At 43.5% G+C, this 13756-nt stretch overlaps 1 protein-coding gene across 2 annotated transcripts in view; it reads right to left on the bottom strand.

Annotated features, from left to right (window-relative positions):
* The window catches only part of KIFAP3 (kinesin associated protein 3), a 67283-nt gene extending 57441 nt beyond the window's left edge, over positions 1-9842 (bottom strand). For both annotated transcript variants that reach the window (XM_058030677.1, XM_058030678.1), the window contains exons 1-8: positions 9684-9842; positions 5883-6014; positions 4536-4690; positions 3403-3458; positions 2777-2918; positions 1594-1693; positions 724-848; positions 198-296 (exon numbers count right to left, since the gene is read on the bottom strand). In XM_058030677.1, coding sequence (XP_057886660.1) covers positions 198-296; positions 724-848; positions 1594-1693; positions 2777-2918; positions 3403-3458; positions 4536-4690; positions 5883-6014; positions 9684-9715 — 841 coding nt within the window. In that variant the 5' untranslated portion in view covers positions 9716-9842. The remainder of the gene's footprint in view (positions 1-197; positions 297-723; positions 849-1593; positions 1694-2776; positions 2919-3402; positions 3459-4535; positions 4691-5882; positions 6015-9683) is intronic.
* Between the last annotated feature and the right edge of the window lie 3914 nt (positions 9843-13756).

The raw sequence follows: 13756 nt of genomic DNA, 5'->3' as shown, positions 1-13756 counted from the left end.
TCTACTGACAAACGGTTTTTAAAATTATATTAATAATGTCAAACAATCTGATAAAGTATTTGTCTTTTCCCTGTTCTTGGGCAACACCCTTCCATACTCATCCATGTTTAAGACATCCTGGTTGTCAAAAGAATCCCAGAGGATCCCTCAGCCATCTTTTACCAACAAGAAAATAATTTGCTATTTGGATTTGGTACCTCTAAGCAGCTGCTCCTGCTTGACAACCAGCCCTTTGTATTTCTTGTAAGTTTTCTCAGAGTCCTTTTTCAGGGTTTGATTTTCAGGATCTTCATCAAGTGAATTAGAGAAGTTAAGGAGTTCAGAGAAAAGTGATGCAGGCTAGGTGACAATTGTCCTGGGAAGTGTTTCTCAATCACCAGTGAAAAGCCCCAGTGTCAAAACTCTCCCTCAGCACCAGCTGCTACACCTGCAATCCAGGCCAGGATATTTTACACCCTACTAAGCAGCACAGATGTTCTAAGACATATTGCTGATAAAATATTTTTTTTTTTCTTGTGTTGCTTTAATAGCTTCAGTTTAACCTCTTCCACATCCCAAAATCTTCCCCCTTGGTCTTTCTCATATCTGCAATTATATTTTGCACTTTCTGGTAAATTCTACTGCTTTCACAGAAGGTGCTGTGCACTCATCTTGTGTAACCCAACAACACTCATCAAGACAAGTCAGAAGCCATCAGGCTACAGCAGAACATCAAAAGGATATCAGCTTTCTTCTTTTTAGCAAGTTCTTCCTGCCAAAGCTCATGTCTCTTCAGTTCATGGTCTATGATATTCATACACAGAGCTCCAATTTTGTAATGTGTGATTATCCCATGAAACTGAGAGAAACTACATTGAAGAAATAATATTTGTGAGGAATAAATGCCAACAACTCCATATCTACTGTGACATCTATGGTAGTAACAGTGCACCACATCAAATATTAAAAAAGGTATTTACAGTCTGCCCCATTAAAGCACTCTCTTATTGGAAAATTATTTCAAAATAAGAGCAATCCCTGAAAACATGAATATTTTCTCAACTTGTAGAAAAATAAGGAATACTTTGTTGTTCCAGATCAAAACAAAAACACATTTCAATTTTTATGCATAAAGGAAAAGGTTTTCCCCTCAGCCCTGCCTTCCATTCTGCAAGTGCTTCAGAGCACTCACCTCACCAGAAATATAATAGAGACCCAAAATCAAGGTAAATGCAATTTCTGCTTGAATTATTTCTAGGCAGGGTATGCAGAAACACTGGCATAGCTAAATAAGAGCAAGTGCTCACTTCAGTTTTGAACATTGTTTCTTCCCTGTAGGTGTGCAGATGGAAATTAGAGGTGGCAGCTCAGCCACCTTTCCTTTCTGACACAAAGCTATGAGTCAATCTTTACTAGCTCCTTCCCAGCTCCCTTACAAACTGCCTCATCACGAGAGTTCTTTTTGTTTTAAGTGATAAAACTGAGGCACAAGCATGTTTCTGTCTGTTCTTCCTGTTTCGGTCAAGTTTTGTAGCACAGAGCAATAAACAAATGAAAAGCCACTAAGCAGAGCTACATTCTTTATGTTCCTAAATCCAGGGACTCTGCACTCACCTTGAAAAGCAGAAGAAAATGTAAATTATATTGGTAGCCAGTTCAATGCTTTGTTTCCAGTCTTCCCTCAGCACTCTGGCCAATGCACCCAGGGCAGTTTCTGAAGTGAAACAACATTTAGAGAAGCATCAGCATTTTGTGTCCCTCCTTTTTAGCTTGTGAGCCTCAGAATTTGAAAACATCTATCAGTTTTCTAGTGGAACACTCTCACAGGTGTCTCACTTTAACAGGCAGCACTGCTCACCAGTTCTGTTTGGAGGCAGTACCAGAGAGTGCCCTGGGTGGTCAGCATGTCACAAACCCTAGAAGCAGCAGCATGGAAGGAAAGTGCAACCAAACACTGAATTAATCTCAGAACTGCCACTAACCTTCAGATTTTGTGGCCTCTGCCAGCTTTGTGTTGCACACTACATTGTGTCCCTGTGTTTTAGCCATTTTCACTTTCAAATTCCCTTTAAATTCTGCCTGGACAGACAATATTTCTCATCCCTCTTTCCATTTATTTTTCCCCCTGAATCTACTTCATATTATTTAATAATTTGGTTGCTCCTTGTCTTATTTAATTTCACTTTTCTAGTCATGCTCCCCTAGCTAGTCTCTATTCATGTTACACCATGTTCCTTGATCACAAAAGCAGCAGCTGGGAACTTGAAGCACTAAATATTTTCAACAACTCTTAGGGACAAGCCATTATTTCATGGCTCACTATTCCCATCCCATCTTCTGTGGAGACACTGCAAGATGGGCAGGCACTGAAGTCATCAATACATAAGGGTATAAGGGCTCAGCAAAGAGACAAAAAGGGCAAGGAAAGAAAATAAAAAAAAATTAACTCATGTCAGCTTGCAAATTCTCTTTTCAAGGCAAGTTCCCTGATCTACAGAATACACCAATACATTCCCATCTCCAGCAATAATGCCAGCTGGAGTTAACTGAGCATCAAAATAACCAGGATCAGAAAAAAATAGCTGAAGCTCTAGAGGCCAGGAGGATTTCAGTATTAGCCTCACCTAAGACCAGTCTGAGCAGAGAGACCCAACAGAGCCTTGATGGTCACCTTATTATATACAGAGAAACAGAGCCTAGCAAACTAAAGAAAATCCCAAATTAAAGGTGAGCTACTTTTCCCTGGACACAAATGAACAGCACATTAAGAGAAATTACCACTGGGTTTTAAAATTACCATTTATAAGCAGCTCTTCCAAATTATCAGGATTCCTGGCCAGCTGCAGGATGAGGGCAGAGCCCCGCACCTTGTCAGGAATGTCCTCGTACAGTAACTCAATGTACTCATCCATGTCATTGATGTTGGCAACTTCATCAATCTGAAAGCAGTCAGAGCAAGGCTTTCACTGAGAGCCAGGGCAATTCAACACCAGCAATCACCATTCAGTTGTCACACCAAAGGACACTCAGCTTCTGAGTACAGATCTTAGGCAAAAATTAAATATAAGATTAAAAATCCCAACACATGCAGAATGACTGCCAATGAACAGCAGGAAATCTGAGGAGATGTAATTGCTAAAAATCAAAGGATGCTCAGGATGTCTTGTCTGATGTTGCAGTCCTCACTGTCAGTCCTGCTGTGTGCTATACCTGGAGGGGTAAGTATGCAAGTCAAATATTTTACCCTTTTTGGAGATAATTTTTTTCCCATTGTGCAGTATTTCCAAAGCAAGTTCTTTGTTTAAAAATCAAGAAGCAAAAAACCCACAAGAATTCAGCATTTCCTCTCCCCTCCTCCCTTTTGTAATTGCTTACTGAAGTAGCAAACAGGGTTTGCATTTCTCTTTTAACAGCAATACTTACCTCTGTTCCTTCAAATGGGGGTGGATCTTTTGGCTTGCTGGTTTTCTCTTTCCTTTCTACAAAGAAAAAGATGTGGGTGCAGTTAAGTTACACACAAACACAGATCAAACACATGTCCAGTGTTCTCATAATGAGTTAAATCAGGGTCAAAGTCCTTTGTGTCCAGCTCACCTGCCAGACTAACACAGGTTTCTGAACCCCAACAGTCCTAGGGAGTACAACAAATCCTCAGCTGCCTTTTGACAACTCAGTCTAAATGATCAGTGATAAGCTTATCAGCTGGGGAGACAGAGGCTAATAAACCTTAGAACAAGCCTAGAATGACAACACTCACTCCCACAGTGAGACATCAGCAGCTTTGATCCTTCTTGTGCCCTGTGACACACCCAGTCACAGAAATGCAGAGTGAAAGAGGGTTAAAACCTGCAAAGCTCTTACAATCAAACCCCATTTCTAACATAAATCTTCATTTTAAATTTGTCTCACTAGGAATCCAGTTTGAAAACAAAGCTTACCATTTCAGGGCTGCAAGAAACCTGGGTAACCACAAAGTAATGTAGAATCTTATGTTAAATATTCAACTGTGCCCTGAGCAGGAAGTTTAAGGTGAACTTAAGACATAAACAGGAGCACCAAGATGGAACTTTAGATGATGAGATGAGAGAAACACCCCAGGCATCAAAGCTTGTGAGGCTCTGAGAGTCTCCAGCTTTACACACAGCCCAAACTGAGCCTAGGCACCCTCTGTGCCCTTGCAGGAGGTGATGGCAGAGATCTTTCTAGGAAGATCCCCTTAGAGACTTCTGATGTCACTGAAAATGCAGATTCAATATGATGAGGCTTCACCCAATAGCCAAATCTGTACCTCTCAAGTCCTGCTAAAGCACAAGGCAGCCAGTAAGAAGCATCTATATTAAATGTAAATAATACAATAAATTTGGTTATTTAAAAGGTAATTTCCTGGCTTCAAGATCATAATTGCTTCCAAGGGTGATAAAGATATGTTTCCTACTGTGACCATCCCCAGAGAATTGGTACATCAGGCACACTGGGCTCTCAGCCAGGAGCACCTCAGTATTTGCTCGAGGCTGAGGCAGCCCAGCCCCAAGCTGCTTTGCTGCTGTATTTTTTACCTTTCCCTGCTGAGGAATCCCTGCGGTTCTGCAGGTAGTACAGCAGCTGCTCCACTTCTCCAAGCTTGGAGGGGTGAATGAGCTTGCATTCTTCAACAACCTTTCGAGCCAGGGAACCAATGTCTGTGTTTGCATTGAGGCTCTTCAGCCGAATTCTGCAACGCAGACAAATCTCTTTTCAGTTTTTACATTTATCTTCAGCCCTTTGATTACGTTTATACAATCAAGAATTTCTCAAAGCAGAAATGATCCTGATACACCCAGTGCCTGTGCCTTTCATGTCCAAGTGGTGCCTCTGAACTCCAAATGCCAAGCAAGTGTCAAACAGATTTGGTGGAGTGTAACTGTTCACGAGCTGACAAGCAGCAACATTAAAGGCACCTGGATGAACAGATCCCTCACAGCCATCTTAGATACAAAAGACAGTAAGTGATTGGGATGTACCCCATAAAAAGGGCACAGGACCACAAAGGAGTATTGGAGACAAAAAAAAGTCCCAAATGAAAGACAGTTCTGGGTGTTTGTCTGCACAGAAAGGTTATTTTGCAGTGCCAGGAGTCTCCCACAGCAGCCAGGTCCACAAGCAAAGAGCAGGAAGAAATCTGTGGGCATTAACAACAGGCTGGAAAAAAAAAGGAATTCCACCATCATGAAGATGCAAATTATGTTGATTCATCTGATGACAGAAGTATGCTTCTGATATTTTCAAAAATTGGAGACAATTTAAAGACTCTCTTTTCTTTTTCCCTCAACATGCACTCACACAGGCAGCCACTTCAGTTCAAATTTTCAAAAAGAAATCAGTACAGAGATAAAACGCCCCTAGAACAGATCCAACCTTGCAGCTTGAAAGATGAAGTTAGGATAGTTCTCTCAGCTTTTCCAGTGGGGAATATTTTAATGGTCTTGAAAGAAATTAACCAGGCAAAATTGAAATGCAGAAAAAGCAGTGAATTCACTGGTTGGGCAGATCAAAACAACAGGAGAGGCAACAGCTGGAGCACAAGGCTGTCAGGAGGTTCAATGGTACTCCTTGCTCCAACATGAACTACCATTTGCACAGGAAACAATCATTTTTCTCTGCCTCAAATACCCATCATGTAAAACAGAAGTCATCATTTTCCTTTACAAAACACCTCAAAGGACATGGCTGAAAAGCAATTCACAACGTGTGTTTCAGATGTTAACCCTCCCAGGCACGTGTTATTTCCCAGCTTTGAAACCTCTGCTGGTCCAGCACTAAGTTCCACAAAGATTATAAACTACAATTTCTCAGAGTAGGTGGTACTCTGAGCTATTGAATATAGAAAAATTGAAATAAAATATCAGAGCTTGCTGTGACCTTACATTTTCTGACATTCCTTGCGTTCCCCCAGCATGGGGTCTCCCAGCTCTCCCAGAATTGTTGCTTCCACTTCATAATGGACAATGAGGGCTTTCTCAGATGGATGCACATCTATGTTACCTCCTTTCACCTTCCTGCCATAAAGGGAAAACAACTGATTAAAGGAGAAGCTCAGAAAACACATCAGAGCAGAAATCAGGTACCTGCTGTGCAGACCCTAAACCCAAGTAGTGCTTGGGTTGCATATTCCATCCCACAAAAATGTACCAAAGCCTGGTGCTAGGGGCATATTCTTGGCTACTACCTGGAGTACAGAAATATCCAAGCCCCTGGTAAAGCCTCACTCACAGAAATGAGGAAAGAAATCAAAGTTATCCTATTCCATATCAACATAATGAATAAAAAGATGCATTTCACCAAGCAGGTGAATTTCCCAGTTGGTTCCCCATTACCTTGTCAGTATTGACAGATCTTTGTCTAATGCCCTTCACTTAGTGCAGTCCTCTACAAATGGAATTTTTTTGTCATTCTCTTGGCTGACTCCTAGTAGTTACAATTCTCTGAGACTGAATTACAGATAATTTGTATTTCAATTGAACTACTCTCTTTTGAACCACAAACCTGTTCTTCACCTCATTGTGCCTGCTGCCAGGCTTGAGGGATTACAAAAACCAAGAGCTGCCATCCAAAGCAATGAATCCTGTCTGCCTGCTTTTCTACAGCTACAGATCCTTGGGAGAAGCATTCTGGGCTATGCCAGCAGTGTCCTGCTCTCTCCTCCTTGTGCCAACAATTCTGTGTCCATGCAGATCCAAGCTCCTGAGGAAAGGCTCACATGGATGAAGACACACCTCATTTCTGCTTTCAAGCAGTGGCAGAACACATCCAGAGAATACAGGGACCTATTTTTATTTCTTGGTAAAGATGACACTTGTCCCTTGTCCACTTGGTACAGTCATGCCATAAACCAGGCTGCTAAACACTGCAAATTAAAACCACCTCCAAAATGTAGGTTTGGCTTTTGGGATGTGGAGTGGGTTTTTTGTTGGGTGCTCAGGTTTTTGGACAGATCATGTCCTTAAAGAGAATTACAAGTGACTTCACCAGTGGTCATATCAGCACCTAGGAGATAGCAATGACATTGGGTCAATTAGATCAGGAAAAATTACTTTAACCTCAAAAAGTTGGAAATGTCAGTAAATCCAGATGCAGCCTGTGCTGTAACCATTGTCAGCAGAAAATGTTTGAAATGTGTCTCCATCTAATCAGCTACCCTGGCGTCCAGTTTTCCTTCTGCAGGTACAGCTGCAAAAAAATACCTTTGTCTTGAGATACAACTGCAAAAAACACCTTTGTCTTGAGATACAACTGCAAAAAACACCTTTGTCTTGAGATACAACTGCAAAAAATACCTTTGTCTTGAGATACAGCTGCCCAAAAACCCCACAAACCACAGAAAGGTCAGAAAACCAAGAGTCTAGAAAGTCTTGAAAGGATATAAAGCTACACAGAGCAAACTAAAATATCTCTCTGGTGCTGGAGAGTAACATTTTCCATGAAAGCCTAGCAAAACTCCCTTCATGACTTGAGGTTTTTTGAAGAGACTTGGTTTGTTCCCCTTTAGCAGTACCTTGAAGCAGGTGTTAATGTTTTTATTTCAGAGGGATAGATGGGTAAACTGAAGAACTTAGAGATTTTCTGCCCTCTCACACTGACACACACCCTCTCTGCCTGAGCTATTTCTGAGCTAATGAAGTCACAAATCAATACACAGCCAAGCTCCCTCTCTGAAAACCCTGCCTTGTGAAATGCTTGAGGACCTGCACTAAAATGCACTCCCCAGCCACTGAAATTGGTTTTTATTTGGAAAACACTGCATTCAGATTGTCAGCATCACAAGGGAAATCTTCGTTTACAGAAAAAAAAAAAAATCCCTCAAACCTACAAACACATTTACTGATTTTCCCACACATCCTGAGTCTGTAAATCACCTCACAAAACATTTGAAACTGCAAATATTGTAATGAGCAGAAACAGCAATGCACTGGGGAGCTCTCATGCACATCAGCCTGTCCTTTCACTCCACTGCTTGCTTTGTCAACAAGAACCCAGCTCAGCTCAAGCTTTGAAGAGGAAGGCATTTTTCCACAGACAAAAGCTCAAAGCTGGAGCGTTAATATCCTTTATTAACTGATCCCTTTAGAAGGAAAAAAGCAAAAGCAAACTGTCCTAATGAAAAGTGGCACAAAGCACACGTGGGTAAGGCTGGAAATTCAATAACAGATCCCAGCAAGCGAGGCTGGGTGGGAGGAGGAGTGCCCATGCAGGGTGACAGAGGGGAACAGGGAGCACAGGAGCACCAGACTTGCACACCACAAACAGACAGGTTTGGGTTTGTGCTCCCAAAAAAGAGAAACAGCTACACCTGTTGCAGGGATGACTACAAAAAAAAAAAAAAAAAATTCCTACAAAATGGCACAAACTGAACAGGTAAGGCTAAAAAAACAGGCACTGCTCTAAAGTTACAGCTGTTGATTTAATTAAGGGTGGCATTTGATTCTTTACCCATCATGACATTGCTATGACAGAACTGACATGCAAAGATTATTATGCAGTTTTTCCCCTGCACTGTTTACAAATATGTGGCATGTAAGGGGAAAAAAATTAAAACCTAGACAGTCTAAACAGGAAATTCTGCAAATACTAATAAATGGAAAGGAAGTAAAAAACAAGAGCAGGAACTCCTTAGGATTCAAGACAGGATGGATAAAATCACCAGTACGACAGGAGGAAGTGACACTGTCCATGTGTGACACATGACATCTGGACAGAGGCCTGGATGAGCTGGCATCTTTTGGGATTGATTCACTTTTGCTCTGAAACAGCTGACAGAGATCCAAGAGCTGCCAGCTCAGGCCCTGTTCTTTATGCTGACTGGTCTCACTGCCAAACAGATAAAAGGCACCATTCCTTTATCACACCTGCAACACCAAACCCAGATCATACAGTTCACACCCCACAGTTACCTCTTCCATTCACACCACCTGCCCTGCCCAATCTGCCAGGCCATACTGTTGACATCTCCTCCGAATCACCCTCCCTGCTGCTCCTTGAACCTGGCCTTACTGTCTCATATCCCATCCCTGATCCCCAAAGCACCTGATACACAATGATCCCCACCACCCATCTCCTAATGGCACCTATTCTCCTATCACCCTGCTGTCACTTCAGTGCCCCATCCCAAACACACCATAAAATGCCACCACAGCCACCCCCAGGCCAGAGCACCCTCCAAATCCCTCCTTCTCCTCCTCAGCAGCACCCACCCCACCTCTCTGCCCACGCTGCCTTTGTAACCTGCACTCATCTTTAACCTTCCCAGTGCTCATCCAAACCTCGTTCCCAACAGAGTGGGGCAGGCTGAGGGGGGACCGCCCAAACAAATCTGCCATTCCCTCGCCCATCTCACCCCAGCTTCCAAACCAGCCCCTCCTCACTCGCCATACCTCCACCCACCCCATCATCCCTCTCCCAAAACACTCTCCATTGTCACCTCCCCAATCTCCCATCCATCCCCAAGCCAGTCCTCGCTCCAGCCTCAGCCTCACACTCCACCCCTCAGCTGCCCCATGTTCCCCTGCAAACACCCCGCAACACCTGCGCCGCGCACCCCACAACCTGACACACTCCATCCACCCTCGGCACAACCTGCCGCGCCCCAACCGCCGCGACACCCCCTCCCCTCACCCCGTTCATCCCCCCGGCACGAACCGCCGCCCCTCGTGCCCGTCCTCCCCGGTTACCTCTTGAGGTACCGGGCGTCCTCGCCCTGCATGGCGGCGGTGAGGGGCGCTCAGGGGCCGTGAGGGGACGGGATGGGATTGGGGGGGGGGGGGCGGCCCGGGCAGGGCGCGGCCCCGCGCGCGCGGTGCTGGTTACCAGGGAGAGCGCGAGCCCCGCCCCGCGCATGCGCGCCGCCCTCACTGCCCCCCCCGGCCCCGCCTTCGCCTCCCCGTTAGCGCCCCCTGCAGGCGCGGGGGAGGCGCTGCCCCGCCCGCTGCCGGCCCCTCACGGCACGGAACGGCCCGGCTTGAAATAAAGAAGTTGTGTTGTTGGTTTTTTCCCCCCTAAATGTGTACGCAAAAGTTAAGTTTATAAGCTTGAGAAACGCTGCGTTTCTGGGCGTCGATATGGTTCAGATTATTAGACACTTGGCTGAGAGTGAAAGGTGACCTGACTTCAGGACAGTTAGAGGCAGGTGGATTGGTGCCCTCTACTTTGTCTTCTGTATTTGTTGAATTCCTAATTATTTTGAAGTTGATATCACTGCCACCTCCTGCCAAATCATCAAATTTTTTTTTATTAATCAGCAAGTTGTTTTTGATCAGAGGTGCTTCAGCACACTGCCAGCAGCAGGACCTGAGGGAGAATCTCAGAACATTTACAGAATCACTGTCTTTGTTTAATTCCTAATTATTTTGAAGTTGATATCACTGCCACCTCCTGCCAAATCATCAAATTTTTTTTTATTAATCAGCAAGTTGTTTTTGGTCAGAGGTGCTTCAGCACACTGCCAGCAGCAGGACCTGAGGGAGAATCTCAGAACATTCACAGAATCACAGCACGGCTGGGTTGGACAATCTCCAGGGCAATCTCTGGAGATTGTCCTGGCCAAGGCAGAGTCACCACAAGCAGGTGACACAGGGATGCACCCAGGTGGGTTTGGGAAGCCACATTGTGAAATGTTTTTTCAATTAATCAGCAAGTTGGTTTTGGTGAGAGGTACTTCAGCAGGAGCGAGGGAGAATCTCAGAACGTTCACAGAATCGCAGCACGGCTGGGTTGGAAGGGACCTCTGGAGATCATCCTGGCCAAGACAGGGTCACCCAGAGCAGGTGACACAGGGATGCACCCAGGTAGGTTTGGGATGCCACATTGTGAAATGGTTTTTCAGTTAATCAGCAAGTTGGTTTTGGTCAGAGGTGCTTCAGGACACTGTGAGCAGCAGGAGTGAGGGAGAATCTCAGAACATTCACAGAATCGCAGCACAGCTGGGTTGGACAATCTCCAGGGCAATCTCTGGAGATTGTCCTGGCCAAGGCAGAGTCACCACAAGCAGGTGACACAGGGATTCATCCAGGTGGGTTTGGGATGCCACATTCTGAAATGTTTTTTCAATTAATCAGCAAGTTGGTTTTGGTGAGAGGTACTTCAGCAGGAGTGAGGGAGAATCTCAGAACATTCACAGAATCGCAGCACAGCTAGGTTGGAAGGGACCTCTGGAGATCATCCTGGCCAAGACAGGGTCACCCAGAGCAGGTGACACAGGGATGCATCCAGGTGAGTTTGGGATGCCTCCAGAGAGGGAGAATTTGCCGCCTTCCTGGACAGCCTCCTCTGTCATGGTCAGTGCAAAGAACATCCTCATGCTGAGGTGGAATTTCTTGTGTTTCCATTCATGGCTCTTGCACCTCACCCTGCCACTGGACAGCACCGAAAACCATCTGACACCATTCTCCTAGCACCTCCTTGGAGACATTTCCATGGATGGATGAGATCACCTTTCTTCTCCAGACTAGGCTGTCCCAGCTCCTCATCCAGAGATGCTCCAGACCCTGTGTGCAGTATTTAGAGGAGGATTGAAGAAGGGTTCTTCTGGTATCCTTCCCCATTATGGCCACCTGAGCTGGCCACTGGTCCTCAGCACCAGCTCCTTGCCTTGGTGTTTTGGAACATAATCTTCATTTTGGGTCACTGGGCACGGGGATGACACAGCTGTAGCTCCAGACTCAAGCAAAATGGCTGCAAATCCAAAATCATGCTGGAAAAGTTACATATTCAGCCAGCACCTGAATTTTCTGTCCCTTTATCTTGTCTCCAAGCCACTCTAATGAAAAAGCAAACAGCATCATATCCAAGAAGTCTCAGAAAGAATCTTAATGGGCTGCAGTTTTCTGGAGTACTCTTTACAACTGAAAATTCTGTCTGCTCAGAGTCATTGGGGTAATGCAGAAATAAATAATAGACAACAAAGCTTTTGGTTTGTATTGTGGCAAAATATTAAGAATAAATACTTAATGTCTACTGATCCCATTAAAGACTAAGATTTTTTTATACTTTCATAATCTGTAACAGAGCAGAATAAAATATTTTGTGGAATCCACACAGTGCCTGCCTTTGTTTTAACAGAAAATGGAAAAAGAAAGTACCCTGTGAAATATGAAGTGCTACCTTTGTGCAATGAATTTACAAAACATTGCTAGAACATAACACCCTTGTTACTTATTCTATTTTTATCACAATAATATTGTCATAAAGAAAAAAAATTGCAGATACCTAATCAGAATGATAATTCTCCAGTGATTTCAACAGCTCTTCTGATAAGCATAAGCCAAACATTAAACTCTTAAGCCATAAAAATAGTCTGATATTTACTGAGCACTAAATACCTGACAGTCTTCATTTATTTCACTATGAATTTATCTTATTTATCTGGTCACATATGCCTGTGAATGGAGTCTAGTTTTAGACATCCATAGAAAACAGGCCAAAGATTACAAGATGAGAATGATACAAAAGAATGTGAGAAGTGAAAAAATACAAGTAAAGGAACATTTATTCCAGATCAGCGTGCCATGATGTTTGGGCTAAAACTGGCTGTTTGTCAGGACCTGAAGGGACAGCAGAGGCTGGAAAGAGTCCAAGTGAAATAAATGTCTTAGCTTTGTAGGTATTGAGCCTACAAAGATCAGACAATTCTGCCAAATCAAACAATTCTGTTGGGCAGTGACAACCAGTTGATGCTGGGTTTAGAAAACCACGTGGCACAAACACCAAACCCCAGGTATTGCATGGTGGATTCTTCTAAAATTCAATTGTAGAGCACCTGTTGCCTGAGGTTTTGTTCTGCAGCCTTGCCCTGAGCCTCTGATGTTGTTTTGAACAATTCCTTACATCCCTGTCCTTACAGTGTGATGAAATTTATGGGATGGGACTCTGGATATCTCCTTGCCTGCATGGTAGAAGTAAGAGGAGGAAAGAGAGGGTGGAATTTGAGGCAGAAGGGTGATCAAGTTGTAAGCAGAAGCTGGAATATACAAGATTTTTGTGTTTGTTCTTTTGTTTGGGTGTTTTTGGGCTAGTTTGGCTTTTTTTGTAGAATAGTTGCAAGAAATATAGTTCCGGAGTCACCTTGAAGAAGAGATTTTTATTTTTTCTTTGTAGTGAGGGAATATAAAGGAGGGTGTGAAAGAGCTTGGGAGGTGCAGAGAAAATCAGAATAGGAAGAGAATGGTGGAGAAAGATGAGGAGAAGCTGGGCAAGAGGAGTGAAGCAGGTGGGTAAAAATCAAGAGGAAAGAGCTGTGGAGTGCTCCCATATGGTACATGTATCTATGTGTGTATATATTTATATAGATTTATGGTAGAATAAGCACAGATGGAGTAACTGACAATATTTTTATGCAAAAACCTCCCCAAATTTATATTTTTTTGGTCAAGCTGCAGACATGTTATGAAACATTGCACCCCATTGCCTCATGGTAAACTTGATTTTATTTCTTCCTGTTTGTTCTCTCAGTATTGAAAAGTACTGATGCTAGCAGTGATTTTTAAGCCAGAAAAGGTGTTTCCATTGTCTTCAATGAGTCTTTGGTATATGACAAGACTGCATGTTGAAAATGCATTGGGACTGGTTTCTTTTACATCACTGTAAAAAAAAAACAATTCAACCAAAATAGTCAACATTGTTTTTCTGTAGCAAATGGAATGGTTGAAATGTAATAGACTAATCTCTTGTGTCTTGTGGAGCTGAGAAACCAAAGCAGCCCTGAAATTTGTAATCTCTCCATCAAAGACTGCATCTTGCTCTCGGGAAA

This window comes from Melospiza georgiana, chromosome 9, assembly GCF_028018845.1.
Source record: "Melospiza georgiana isolate bMelGeo1 chromosome 9, bMelGeo1.pri, whole genome shotgun sequence".
Taxonomy (NCBI): domain Eukaryota; kingdom Metazoa; phylum Chordata; class Aves; order Passeriformes; family Passerellidae; genus Melospiza; species Melospiza georgiana.
Note: the sequence above shows the minus strand (reverse complement) of the source record. Positions and strands in the feature narration are given on the sequence as shown.